General features: G+C 30.2%; 1 protein-coding gene across 1 annotated transcript; it reads right to left on the reverse strand.

Moving 5' to 3' along the window:
• Nucleotides 1–1,442: 1,442 nt before the first annotated feature.
• LOC132724581 (uncharacterized) lies at nucleotides 1,443–13,280 on the reverse strand (the record flags this gene model as incomplete). The annotated part of the gene is given in 5 exon segments (XM_060709458.1): nucleotides 1,443–7,854; nucleotides 9,660–9,781; nucleotides 11,682–11,824; nucleotides 12,400–12,701; nucleotides 13,162–13,280. Coding segments are annotated over 5 exon segments (1,204 nt in total), but the record flags the coding sequence as incomplete, so codon positions are not given.
• Nucleotides 13,281–14,622: the final 1,342 nt, after the last annotated feature.

The following is a 14,622-nucleotide window of genomic DNA, read 5'->3' on the forward strand; positions in this document are numbered from 1 at the left end:
TGGACATACTAAAGGTTTCGCATTCTGGTGCTGAAAACCCATTTTCTTTAAGGTGAATAAAAAACATTTTGACAATATACATGTATGCAATGAGTAAATTACGTAATATACATGTACTAGTATATTGTCTTCTAAATCGCACCACTATCAACCAGTGTGTGCAGACCTGTGCAGACAGAGCGGCAGCAGATTTGTGTGATTTACGTTTATTTATGGTCGCCACCAGTCAATGCAAACGGACTACTCACTCCAGATTACATATACATGTATAGTATTGTATACGTGTTTTTTCATTCCACAAACTACACGAGAAACATCAACGTTTGCACATGCAAGTTGTAAAGCATCGTTACATTTTAAAGTAACATGACTTACCATACAGACAGTGTTACAACTAGATCAATGTACTTGGCCCTTCTAGACAAATTCAGAAAGATGAATATTTGAATATATCCATACTTTCCCGCCAAATTTTTGTTTCAGGGTAAACAGGACAAAATTTGCCAAATCATAAATGTAATAACAATTATACTTACAGATTAGTATTATCATCATGCATTTTCGGTTTTCATACACAGTGTTCCAAGGACTCCTCTGATGATTTTTTCACATAACCATATTTTTACTGCATTACTAACATAGTAAAAGTATTTTAATATTTTGACCTCATCTTGTTAATTGACGTGGGTTGTGAGTGCTGTATGCAATGTCTAAATTGCTTCCTTTTGGTTACTTCACAATACTAGTATTTTACTTTTAAATACACTTTGAAAATTAGCATGAATCAGGAGACGTGTAGCTTGAAGGTCATTTGGTGATTTTACAACTTCATTGTGGGCTAAGAAAGACTTCAGGTGCCCATTAGACCTTTCCCCAGGGAAGAATCTTACCTATGACTAAAGCATGTCCCAGATCTAACCAATGAATAAAAGATGCCAACCTTAGATTTATCATTACAACACTGCGCGATTATAATATCTCTTTTCATTGGATTATCGTGGCGCAGACATTTACATGTATATACAAGGCTGCTGTCACTTTATGGAGTAATTTTCAATATAGACTGACAGCCGTTTATCCAGTCAAATATCTAGATGACAGGTAAGTAACGGGATTGATATAAAAGAAGATCTGCTGGTAGGACTGTTTTCAATGCTTACTAGTTATAATTAAGCAAGAACCTGGATAATGAAGAATTTTCAAAGTTCAAAAAGGACTATAACTCTGTCATAATCCGTGTTAGAGTTGTGAGCCTTAGTCAATGACCTCCTATTATGCTCTCAAATAACTGTGAAGTTTCAATCCATTCCCTTCAGTACTTTTGGAGATACCAACATGTATGCAATTTTCTTTTTTATAAAATGTGACACTGATACCTGGTGAATACAATAACTCCCCCTTATTCTTTGAAAAGTCAGGCTAACAAAAGAAACAATATGAGATTATTTCTGAGTAAGACTTTAATAAAATATTTCACACAAAACAACACTGAGCAAAGAGCTTTTTCTGTAAAATGTTTTAAATATATATATTTATACCTAATCTCTCAATGTCCTATAGAATATTAGTAAATTTCATTTCCTTTTATCATATCATAAATATAGGAATAGCAAAGTCTAAAAATATTACCATAACTTGAGCTTAGGTTTCATAATAAGCATCTCAAATCCATACATTATTACATTTTACAATATAGAGATTTCTTAAACAACATGTCATATAATTAGCACCTTTCCTATAGCATTTGTCTTAGAAAAAATTGTACGTTTATGATATTACTTGTTTCAGAAACCTACAAATTCCATAATATGATAATCAAAATTTCATAAGCAGTTATACATAAAAATTTGAAATTTCACTGACAAATATTAAATAATCTTGACATTTCATTGATAACTATAGGTAAATCTTGACATTTCACAAATAACTAAGCAAATATTGATATTTATAGCTATTAGTAATCTTGACATTTCATATACATTTAATAATAACTATTAGCAAATCATCATATTTCATCAGTAACTAAGTAAATCTTGATATTAATAGCTATTAGTAATCTTGACATTTCATTTATATCTATTAGCAAATCTTGGCGATTCATAATTATTAATATAAAAATCTTGACATTTCATCAATATTCAAGTAAATCTTGATATTAATAGCTATTAGTAAATCTTGACATTTCATAAATAACTATTTGTTAAAGTTGACATTTCATTAATTATAGCTAATAACTAATAGTAAATCTTGACGTTTCATTTATAGCTATTAGAAAATATTGACATTTTCATAACTATTATTGAATTTTGACATTTCATTGAAAACTATTGGTAAATTTTGACATTTCATTAATAATTGTTGGCAATGTTCATAAATAACTATAAGTATATCTTGACATTTTATTTGTTAGTAAATCTTGACATATAAGTCTTAAAATCTTATTCATAACTAGAAGGTAATCTTGATAGTTCATTTTAATCTTGACATTTTAATAATATTTATTAGTAAATCTTGACATTTTATTAATATTTATTAGTAAATCTTGACATTTTATTAATATTTATTAGTAAATATTGACATTTTATTAATAACTATTAATAAATCTTGACATTTTGTTATTAACTATTAGTAAATCTTGACAGTTTATCAATAACTATTAGTTAATCTTGACATTTCATCAACAACTATTAGTAAATCTTGCCATTTCATTAATTATAGCTAATAACTATTAGTAAATCTTGACATTTCATCAATAACTATTAGTAAATGTTGACATTTTATCAATAACTATTAGTAAATCTTGTCACTTCATCAATAACTATTAGTAAATGTGACATTTCATTAATTATAGCTAATAACTATTAGTAAATATTGACATTCATCAATAACTATTAGTTAATCTTGTCATTTCATTAATTATAGCTAATAACTATTAGTAATTCTTGACATTTTATTTATAACTACAAGTAAATCTTGACTACTAATCAATCTTGATTAATTAACATATAATTATTGCAATGATATGTTTACAAATAATAAAGAATTGACAGCATTACAGAAAATAAGTAACAATAAAAAAGAGTTCTAGCACATGTAAAAAAAATTGAATATTTAAAACAGTAACAAACAAAAAGATAGAACATATATCATAAAAAATAAAGTGGAGAGTAAAACATAGAAAGATTCACAACTAGACAAAATAAATAATCACAGATCTGCTTATAAATGATATGGATGCATTAGACTTTACAATTTGATAAACTGGTACCCTATAATAATTAATTGGTTAATTCCAAGTCAGTCAATAAAAATAGACACATTTGATTTTTTTTTGGAAGTGTCCATTAATAATGAAAGGGATTTCAGTATTAAATTTGTAAAATGGAACAGGCAGTATTAGAGAGAAGCACACTGGTCTAGCTCTTTACTGATGACATCATGGCAAAAACAATTATCTATCTTTAGTAAGTTGACATAATGGCACAAAATTCCAGTGTCACATAGAAAGGTGATTTTTAATCAGCCATATTGTTCTTTTTGCAGCAGTTTCAAAGTTCAAAATATGTTTCTAGTCACACAAGTTTGTATTACTAAATGACAGCACAAATTCCAATCATCTAAAGACTATAAGTAATAAAATAATAAATACATATAATTCTATTCTATTCTTGTCAGATAATACAAAATGAAAGGAAAATTGTATCAGTAAAATTCCCTAGTCTGTAAAACTATGTGAGTCTTCTGAAACTCTACAGACAAAATGTCACTATTAACTTTCATCATAATCACACCAACAGATGCTTTTTTCTTTCTTTTTCAGGCCATTACAAATTACTTAACTTACACTAGCTAAAAAGAAATGTATGCCCATCTAAGTGTAAATGGTAAGTCTGCATGTCAAATCAAAATAACTTTAAGTTTTGCCATTATTGCATTGAATTTTATAGTCTGTTCTGTATGTTTTATCAATAGCCCATGTGACTCACAGAAAATTCTATAAATATCCTTTGGAATGTATCGTAAACATTAAATTGATAAAAAGAGTTGGGCAGTCTTTTAATATATTAGCTAGTTGTTTTACATTATCCTTAACATTTTTGATTTTCAATAATTGGTTATTAACCATCATAGCAGTCAAACATTTTAGATATATAGCCAATTTAGCCAAACTCGACCACAAAAGTATGAGCATAGTGTCAATTAAATCAATGTGAAACGAAAACTTACCCATATGATTGCCTTTGTTGTAAAATTGTTTTTCTTTTTTTGTATAAACTTTTTAAAATATCAGACAATGAACATACATTACAGTACATTGTACTTTCAGTTTGCTTAGCCACAATGCTTTTTTGTACTTTACTATATGACTGTGTAGTTTTTAATGCCCTAGTTCCATAGTGTTTTGGTATTTCTCCCCAAAAAATCATTTTAAAACATTCTAACAATTATGTCATAACAATTATGATATAGTGAACATAATTATGTAACATATTAAGTTAAAACATATTGACATAGTTAGTTTTTCATCAATATGTTCTGGCATTTATCCACCATTTTCATTGACTACAGCAACTTCTGGCTACAATTACACACAATAATTATGTAAAAATAATGCTTTAATATGTTAATGGTAGAAGGCTGACCTTAAAAGCACTGTATGAAGTAAAACTTTTATGATCAAAGTACAATAATTTTAATGACCATACAGAAAATTCATTGGTTGAAAATCTAGGCAATGTTTTATGGATAGAGTGTAAGTTTTAACACAAGTCCCTATCACAGGGGATTCTGTCATTTTTTTTCCTTTCATAATATAACAAGGGATACAACTCAAAATTGCTCAATTCATGAAAAAGTAAATAGAACGCAATATACAACAGTTTTTTTTCTTTTGATTGTGGACATTGATGAAAGAATCGATAATTTAAAAAAAGACTCACTTTGTTACATGGACAAGATATTATTAAAAATAACCTTTCATGTTTCATTTTTACACACGTTCGTAAAATTTCGGTTTGTAAAATTACACGTGTAAAACAATATCTAATGCAAACGTATGCTCATATAAGGAAGTTTAATCATGTAATCGGTTAAATATCAATCATCCACCATCATCAATGATGCAATCATTAACTTCTGGTACAAATTATTGTAACAATTATTATTTGTTTTCGGCTTCCATTTTGATGTTGCCCGTATGTTCCATGCGTAAATCCAACTTCTGTTAGTGAAAATTTCATTGGCTAATGAATAATAATAATCCGGATAATAATGGCGTATAGCCGCGACCAATAGCGTTTTTTTCATCAGCCAATGAAAATACTCGGAACATAAAAACACCTGCTAAATGGACGACAACTTGACAGCCAATGTAAATATTGATAAATATTGAAATGTTAACTATTTCCTGCAATGTTACAGGTTTTAATGAAGTGTTTGTAGTAGAACTTGGGTAATGACTCGTTCATATATTAACTTCTACAATAACTTTGATGGAATAGAGGATATTTTATACAGTTTACATGTGTGAATGCATTTTATGAACCCGTGCTGGTAGTGCGAGGCCACAACTTATATCCCTTGTTTATATTAAAATATATAGATTTAATAAGATAATGACAGATTTCCCTGTGGTCCCTATAAACTCTATTAGGCACTATATGTATCACCCTGAAAAAAACTGAAAATTATGTAAAAAGCTTTCATACTATTGAAAGATTGTCTTCCGATATTTTTTTGATATTGCACTTTTTATTCTAAATATATAATTATTATCAATGTACACTAAATTGTGATCTGGTTCAAACTAAAATAAACAAAATGTACAAATAAAAAATTCAGTGAATTTTACATATACCACAAAGAAAATTACATTCTATATAAATCATTTTCATGGAAATGTTTTTGTACTAAATAAAAATACAAAGTTTGAAATGAAATATAATCCACATGTTTCTTAGTATTTCTTTACTTTTTACATCAGCATAGTTATGATGATTGATTGAGCTGTCTATAAACAGTAAAATATTTGTTTGTATCTTAAAATTATGTCTGTAAATTTCTGATAAATTATGTGGTTCATTTACAAAATCATAAATAAACCTTGTAAAAATAGCTTTTGAATAATTGTGAGTGAATTATTTAGTCCATTACTTTTATATTTTAGGTGTTTTTAAATGAACAGTATACCAATTCAAGTGTAAATGGTGAATAAACAGGTAAAAGTCATACTAACTACATGTACTTTTTGGCCATGACTGTTTTCCATTTTATATTCTACTTCACAGGACATTTCTATAAATATCCTTTGGAATGTACCAGTAATGTGAAATTGATTAATGGAGCAGTATTTTTTTATACTTTAGGCAGTTTTCTTAAGACTAAAAAGAATGACAAGTAATGATAACATCCTTAATACAGAATATGAAGCGCCCAATTATAAACCCTTATCCTGCTGAAAATTAAAGTGACTATCTTTTGCCACCAGTATATAGCCAGGCCAGCCTGTACTTTCTGTGCAGTCTGACCAGGCTCTATACTGGTGGTAGCTCATTATTTTCATCTTTATCCTGAAATACTTTTAGCTTTAAATACACTGTTCCAAATTCAAATCTGGGCAAACCCATTCAGGAGGATAAGATTTAAAGTAAAAATCTATTTTTAGAAAGTATACAACAACTAAGCACCTATACCTTATTACTCGTAGCCACAAAATGTAAAACCTACATGTCTAAAATACATAATGACACAAGCAACACTGCAAAGAAAAACCATTAAAATTTCATTGCTGAAAATTTATATTTTGATTATAGTTTTACTTACAATCAAATAGATTTGTCTCAATTTACTTTTCTTTTTTTTTTTTTTTGAAACAAAAATACAGACTTAATTTAAGCTATTTTAATATCAAAATGCAAATACCAAAATTTAGCTTGCCAGAACTGACTGGCCTTTAACGTTACTTTATAAGTATGGAACAGACAAGAAAATAAGTTACAGAAGAAAATGTTACGATCTTGTATGAACACAGTAATATAACCTTTTGATTTGTATATGACAACTTACACACCTGTGAAATATTTTGACATGTTTTAAAAAATCATAAACTTATAAAATATTTTTGCATGAAATGGAATATAATATGCATTTGAATAATTTGACATGCATGACATTGGAATATGAATGAAAGTATATAAAAAGTCCATTAAAATTGTACTTTTTCTTGTATTCAAAGATAAAAAAAAGAGAAAATTTGTCTCGTTTTTGGAATAATTTGACATACATGATATGAAAGTTACCCGATATTTATCAAACTACACCTAATATAAGTGCAGCATCACCAGTATTCAAGATCAGAATCCCCTCCTTCTCCACTAAATCCTGTCGACTCAGATTCTGAAATATCTGACAAGCTTCCATCACTGTCACAAAAGATATTTTCTGGTGGCATGGCCTTCATGTGCGACATTTTGTGAGCAATACGATGAAGTAACAGCTCCACCTCAAAATTCATCAAAAAATCTCTTGGAAGCCCTAAACTTTTCACAAATGTCTGTAACACTGCTTTATTTAAAATAAAACCAATGTAATCTTCGTAAGGATGGTAATCAGTCTCTTGAGCAACACTCTTCTGTATCACGTTCACGGGAAGCAGTTTAGATATACACGTCCTGTGTTTTATAAAACACTCGCGGAAAAGAGATCGTGCTGCAAGCTGTTTAAGCCCAGCTGAAGTTTGTCCGAACATTAGGTGTACAAGAGTGCTACTAATATTAGACAGGTGCGAGAACTCTGAAAATTCTCCATTCAACATTCCGTGTATCTCATCGGTGATTTCCTTTCTGGTGAAATAACCTGAAATTAATATAAGAATTACTTGGTTAAACATTAATCTAAGATATTGTAAAACTTTAATTCAACCAATGTTCTTTTGAAAAAGTTTTTATCAAGCATCTTAACTTTTCTTTTCAATCTTGCTTTTAAAATGTCTTCAATTTAATTTGTTTCAATATAATGACTCTTGATATTAACAATTTTTTTTATAACAACTGAAAAATTCAGGTACAAGACACATTTTTAAAAACAAAATTCAAAATTTTTATCGGCTTCTATGATAAACAAATACAAAAGCAATATGAGGGATGTGTCTAAAGAATGATTAAAGAATATTCATATACATATCCTTAGAAATATAAGTACAGTCTACTCCACTTGTAAAGAGATTGATTTTAACATTACTTAGGTAACCAGCCATTTCCATTCTATTTTCCTTTCATTTAATACAGTACTGATTACAGTGAGATCAGTTTTATTAAGATATCAATAACAATGTATATATTGTCATCTTAGTGCATTAACTGGTTAAGTCCTATTAAATTTAGATGGACTTAACTTGTTATTGCACTACTGTGACAAAATTTATCATTTATTATTATCTATTATACCGCAAAATCCCGATTTAACGCCCCCGGGAGCGTAACATTTTCCAAATGGGGGCGTTTAATAAAAATGAAAAATAAAAAGCAACAAATAAAAACATCCTCTCTTCAGATGAGAGCTCATTCTAATTTTCCTCCAAAAAATTCCCCAAGATCCTGCTTGCAGTTGACACCTTACCGACAATCTGATGTAATCAATGCTACTTTCCTAATTTACAATGTGTCAACAGGCCCACTTCCAGATCTGTGTAGTTGTCCAGGTGCAAAGCTATATCGATAGTGTGTACTGTAAATATGTTTACCGTTTTGTGTTTTTTAACATTAACTTTTTTCAAGTAGACTACACTCTGTTTTAGTGAACTGTAAAAGTGTTAAACAGTTTTGATTCATGGATATTTTTCAAAATGGAATGATATTGGATATACCATAAATCGATGAACTAGAAAGAGAGTTTCTTTATTTTCTTTTATTTTCTTTGTTTAAATTATACACAGTGTTTTCAAAAGTTGGTGGGGGGCGTTAATTAGGGTGGGGGCATTAAATCGGGATTTTACGGTAATCAGAGCAATTTTTAAACACTTAGCGATCAAATGTGTCAGGCATGTTACATCTGCACCCAGCTAGAATACACTTTTTCAGATAAAGGCCAGTATCTGGTTAGAACAATTACGATATGTTAACTGAACTGAACAACCATACCAGGTACCAGGTTTTAGTTTAAGTTTTAATGTTTCACTGGTCGGCATAAACTTTCATTTCAATACCCTCAGTGGGATGTGATATTCATATATCATCTCTGTTAACCATAAAATGAATTATTCCTTTCATTTTTATGAATTTCATAGCAAACTTTTGTATATTTTGATATCTTTCAGTCTTTATTTGTGTTGATGTATTTCCATGCTCGGCCAATTCTTCATCTCATACTTTCCAGCACATCAGTTGAATGTTCCACAACCGTTCATTTTCTCATGTTTGAAGTAATGGTAGTGTATTCAACTAGCTGCTAAGGGAGCATATACATCTCAGTGTTGTTCTTTAGTATTGAGACTTGAATACTACTGAATGGGTAAGATAGATATTGTAGTACCAATTATCTGTCATGAACAAGCTAATTGTAATTTTTAACATTTGTAATTTTTAACATAAAACTTTGGCTTTCATTGCTCTAGAGTGATCTCCGTTTTCCACAATGCCAAGAAAGATTTTAAAATAATTTACCAGAATCAACTAGATGAGAATACTGTCTAGGAGCTGTGACAATACTACTGTGCATGTTCTGCCAGTTGATACTACGTTGTAGAGGTATTGAAAGGAATGTTGCGAAAATTGGTGAAATTCTCCTGAAATGTATATGCTCAAAATATTAATAATAACTTTAATATTAACAAAATTGCATGATGTATCTTAGATTTCAATATCAAACAGTGACATTATGCCCATGTAAGTGTAACTGTTATGTGAAAGTTAAAATTAAAATAACTTAACCAGCATGACTTAACTTTTTGTCATACTTACTATTTTATAATGTACAGATAATCAATAACCTACAACTTATAAGACTCGAGGAAACTTCTACAAGTTTGCTTCTTTAAAAAGAAGCATGCGAGAGGTCTTTTTGCAGCTGTTGAAGATCTGTTTATTTCAAAAATATTTGGAGATATAAAAGGCACCAGAGATTTTCCAAAACGGGCATAAAGTATGTTAATCAAACAATTTTAAGTCCCAGATTTACATTAATAATGTATATATCATTTGATTGGAATAAACAATATATACTGCTGCATGCCTCCAACCACAATATGGCAAGAAAATCAAACATGAGAAAAAGTTGTGCCATTTTCGCCATTTGCGCCAAAAATACTCTGTTGCGTAATTTAGTCATACCAGTTCAAAAGTGAAAGTAGCATCAATTTTCGGTACACCGTTCACTCGGTCACATAATAATGCCTGGTGATAGTGTTATAATGTTCACTGTTCCTAATTTATGGAACATGAAATACAATGTAGTAAAACGCCATTCAGAAAACAAGTATCGATTTCATACAGTTTAAAGGAATAAAAAACGGAATGAACCATTGCTCGTAGTGTTATTTAACGTAAATGATATTTTCCTTGTACCAATTTGTTCACTTCGATGTTTATTTTTCGTTTAAGTTAAGTCGTATTTTGAGGCGGAGCATGCGCATAACAATTTTTGTAGACTGATTCTAATGTTTTAAGGCTTAAAATACGATGCATTAGCTTCATTTGTAACGCAAAAATGGATGCCGCCAGCAATCATTCTCAACACTGTGGAGAGGTCTGATGACCTCTCCAATAAATATCCTTCAGACCATCAAAAACATTCAATTTATAAAAATATAGGGGCAACCATTTTCTATTTAAGGCAGTTTTTAGTATTTAAGAGAAAGTGGATATCAAGTTTGAAGTGAAACGCTGTCATGGTTTCTGAGAAAATAGACTCTAACAAAATAGTTAACCAATGATAAAATTCTAAGTTGAAAAAGGGGCACTACAACGAGAGGGTCAAGACAATAGCTTCAACTTTTTCTTTGAAAGGTGGAGTTTAAAATTAACCAAAAACCCTATATGTATTCATAGGTAAGGGGGTTAACAATTTAATGTTCAACACCTCAATCACTTGGTCAGGGAGGCTTCCTTTATGCAGGCAACAAAATTTACAGTTTAAGCTGAACCTCAAAGATAATTTATATTAAAACTACACATGATGTGATTTGATAGCTTTCTCACATTTTAAAAATTAAAGAACCATCAAGCCAACATAATTCCATCATTTTCATTTTACAAAAGCTTTTTTTTTTTGGTATCCTATTACAGTTTCCAAACTGGTTCTCGGAGCCATCTTGTGTTTCCTTTGCATTTTGGCAATTAGAACACTTATATTGACCGAGTACATTGTAATTTGTATTGAAGTTAAAATATCACTTTGATTACATTTTACAATGTTAATCACATATTATTTCACATTCAATGCTATTTTCTTCAGGTAATAAGGATCTTACATGTTCTTAATCCATTATTACAACATTATAAAACACATGGTTGTTCTTTTTACAGAAAGAAAAAAAATTAGTAAATTTCTAAGGCTTAATGTGCCTTTACCAAATGACCACATTTCTTTCATTGGTATCAAAACTAATAATAGTTAGGAGCAAACTGTTTATAAAAGTGACCTTATTGCACACAATTAAGGGCATCATTCTGAAGTTTCATATTTACCTCTTTCTTTTTCGTGTTTCCCACACAGTCCCTCTTATGGCAGGGTCTGCACCTTTGAGGAGAATGCTTTGAGCTGCATTGACATCTCCTCGTATTATACAATGGAATAACGCTGTGTGTCCAGACGAGTTTTGTATATCAACCTTAAATATAATTATACATACATGTACATAAATAACACTTAATGTTAAATATTTCCCTCAAAACTTGAGTCTTAAAAATATATGTTTTGGCTGATTGTCAATATTTTCTGTAATTTGAAATCTGAACTAGCATTTACACAATAACTTTTCGACTGTCTAGGGAACAGATTCTACAGCATAACAATCAATCTACATATTATATTAGATATTTGTCAGTTTTGTCATGTATTAATTAACATTTAAATCTGGCGAAAAAGTTCGTTTTACTGGTATAATGCCTATGCTATTAACATAATTTACTTACTCATAAGAGCATGAGATGTCATGTCTTGATCAGTCAAATGTGTGCTAGGTTTAACATTTACCTAGGTAATGGTGACCAGAGTTGCTAGGTCACACACCAAACATGCTGTGAATTTTACATAACATGATATTTTGCACATAATATCTGAAAACAACAATACTTTATATCTTATGCCAAACCTCATACTTTGGTTGCTACAAAACCACGAAAGTCCTTAATCATTTATCATCAATATGTTTGATACCTTACAGTCTAACATTCTTTTTTTTACCTGTATATTCTTCTGTTTCAATAAATAATTGAAGAAATCTCTCTTCACACACAGACTAGCACTTGTATCCTCTAATGTATCATTACTACATGGTGACAAATCCTCCATATAATCGTACATTTCTGACGCGGACAGATCACAGAGTGAGAGAAGAGGAGAGTTTCCACGAATGTCTAAAGCATTAATATTAGCACCATTCTCACAGAGAAGTTTAAACAAGCAGACATCATGACTGAGAACGCCTAAACGATGTAGCGGAGTTTTTCTACCCTCGTCTTGTATACTTGCATCACCACCAGCACCTGAAAATAAAAAAAAAACAACTTAAGAGTAACTTTCCTCTTTAAATTTGTGAAAAGTTCAAATTTTTAAACCAAGGGACATACATTACTTAAAGCTTATACATGTATAATTTAGAGACAAAAGTTATGAAACTTGTTTAGTTCACTTGGCAACAATGCTACATACAAAATAGCTAAGTAGATGCGGTTTCAAATGATATTAAAATGTGTTTTCTTCCATAACAAAATGACTCCTTGAGCATGATCATTTTTTCATTCTTAAAGGCATAATTTATACCTCTTAATATGCAGAAGACAACACAATTATTCTACATACTAAATATATAAGCTCTCCCGTTGTAGTTTCTGACCTGTAGTTTCATATACATGACAGTGTGACTAAGGGGTGGGCTGTTTTCGTTTTTATTTAATCCCAGGGGCACTACCTATATAACAACTTAACAAACATAAAAATATCTACCTAGAATAATGAATACAAGATCTTCTACATGTTCTATAACATCATCTCTAGATGTCAAATACTGTTTGTTAATACCAACCACAGGATCAACTTGGGGGTCCCACGTTTGATATACTGACCTGAAATTAAACATTATCACAAAATTCAAACATTTTATTACCACACTTATCTCTCAAAATTTGTTCTATAAATACTTGCTTCAATCTTGATAGCAGAATGATTTAGTTATTTCAGTTCATATTTTATGATTTTCAAGCTTGCATCCTGGACCAACTAGTGAAGAAATATGTCACATACCACAAATAGCTGGAACCCTTGTCATGATCCTTATATTGTGAGGCAAACAAAACGCCATTTTCCCCATTATTAGCAAAATTATATAAGCTGTATGCAATTATTTTAATGAAATATATAATATGGTAACATTTTTTTTCCGGTTAAATTAGCAATATTGTAATTACACTGGAATCGGATGTAAAATAGATATTTTTGAAGTAATTGTTGGCAAGATCATGGAGATGGAATAGTAAACACTATAATTTTGAAATCAATGTTCTTTAAAGCTATGAATGGTAACTTTGTACTAACACCATGGTTTATAGCAGGTAAACTGTCAGTAAAACAGAGATTTATTATGCAATGGATGCTAAAGTACTGTAATTGGTATACCATGGATTATAACGTTGAAAACTGAAAAATTATATGTTAAACAGATAGCAAAATTGGGCAAACTGGCATCCAAAGTCAGGATGGTGTAAAGGGCTCGGTACGGTTTGGGTCAATTTTGGCCCATCGTCAAAAAATATTCAAAATTTGATGTATCAAAATTTAACTATATTTATAACAAATGCAGCAAGATTGAGTCAGATATCTGTTTAGACGAAAAAGTTATAATAAATCAAAACAACCTATCAAGAAAATAAAATTACTACAGTTTGACGTCATCAACGTCACGTATTATTTTGAGCGCATCGCTTCGAGTAATTAAAAATATAATGACGCATATGTATTTTCTAATTTGTTTATCTTGTAATGCAAATGAGTTGATGATACATTTGATGTACATTTCTGCCTTTCAATTATGATAGCAGACATAAATAAATAGTCACTGTGAAGTACATTGTATATTAAAACAGACGAAAAGGAAGACATATACAATAGCCTTTATTTATATAATTTACTTACCCTATTTATGAAGTGTAGGGCCTATTCAGTTACTGCTATTTTATAAAATACACAATTACTTTAACAAAATTCTGGAAACAAAGTGATCCCTCGGAAGCATTAATCACAACAAAATAACGTAAGAATTGCAGACTCGGTTTGATTGAGTCTGTACATGAGGGATAATGAATAAGTGCAACATCCCTCACGCCCCCTAGCACCGGCTTGAGCGGTACTCAATTCTCAACACTTTATAGTGTTGGCACCAATGATCCCGAAGGACCAGAAAATATAACA

This window comes from Ruditapes philippinarum, unplaced genomic scaffold (genome assembly GCF_026571515.1).
Source record: "Ruditapes philippinarum isolate M1 unplaced genomic scaffold, ASM2657151v2 ctg7098_1_1_1_1, whole genome shotgun sequence".
NCBI lineage: Eukaryota > Metazoa > Mollusca > Bivalvia > Venerida > Veneridae > Ruditapes > Ruditapes philippinarum.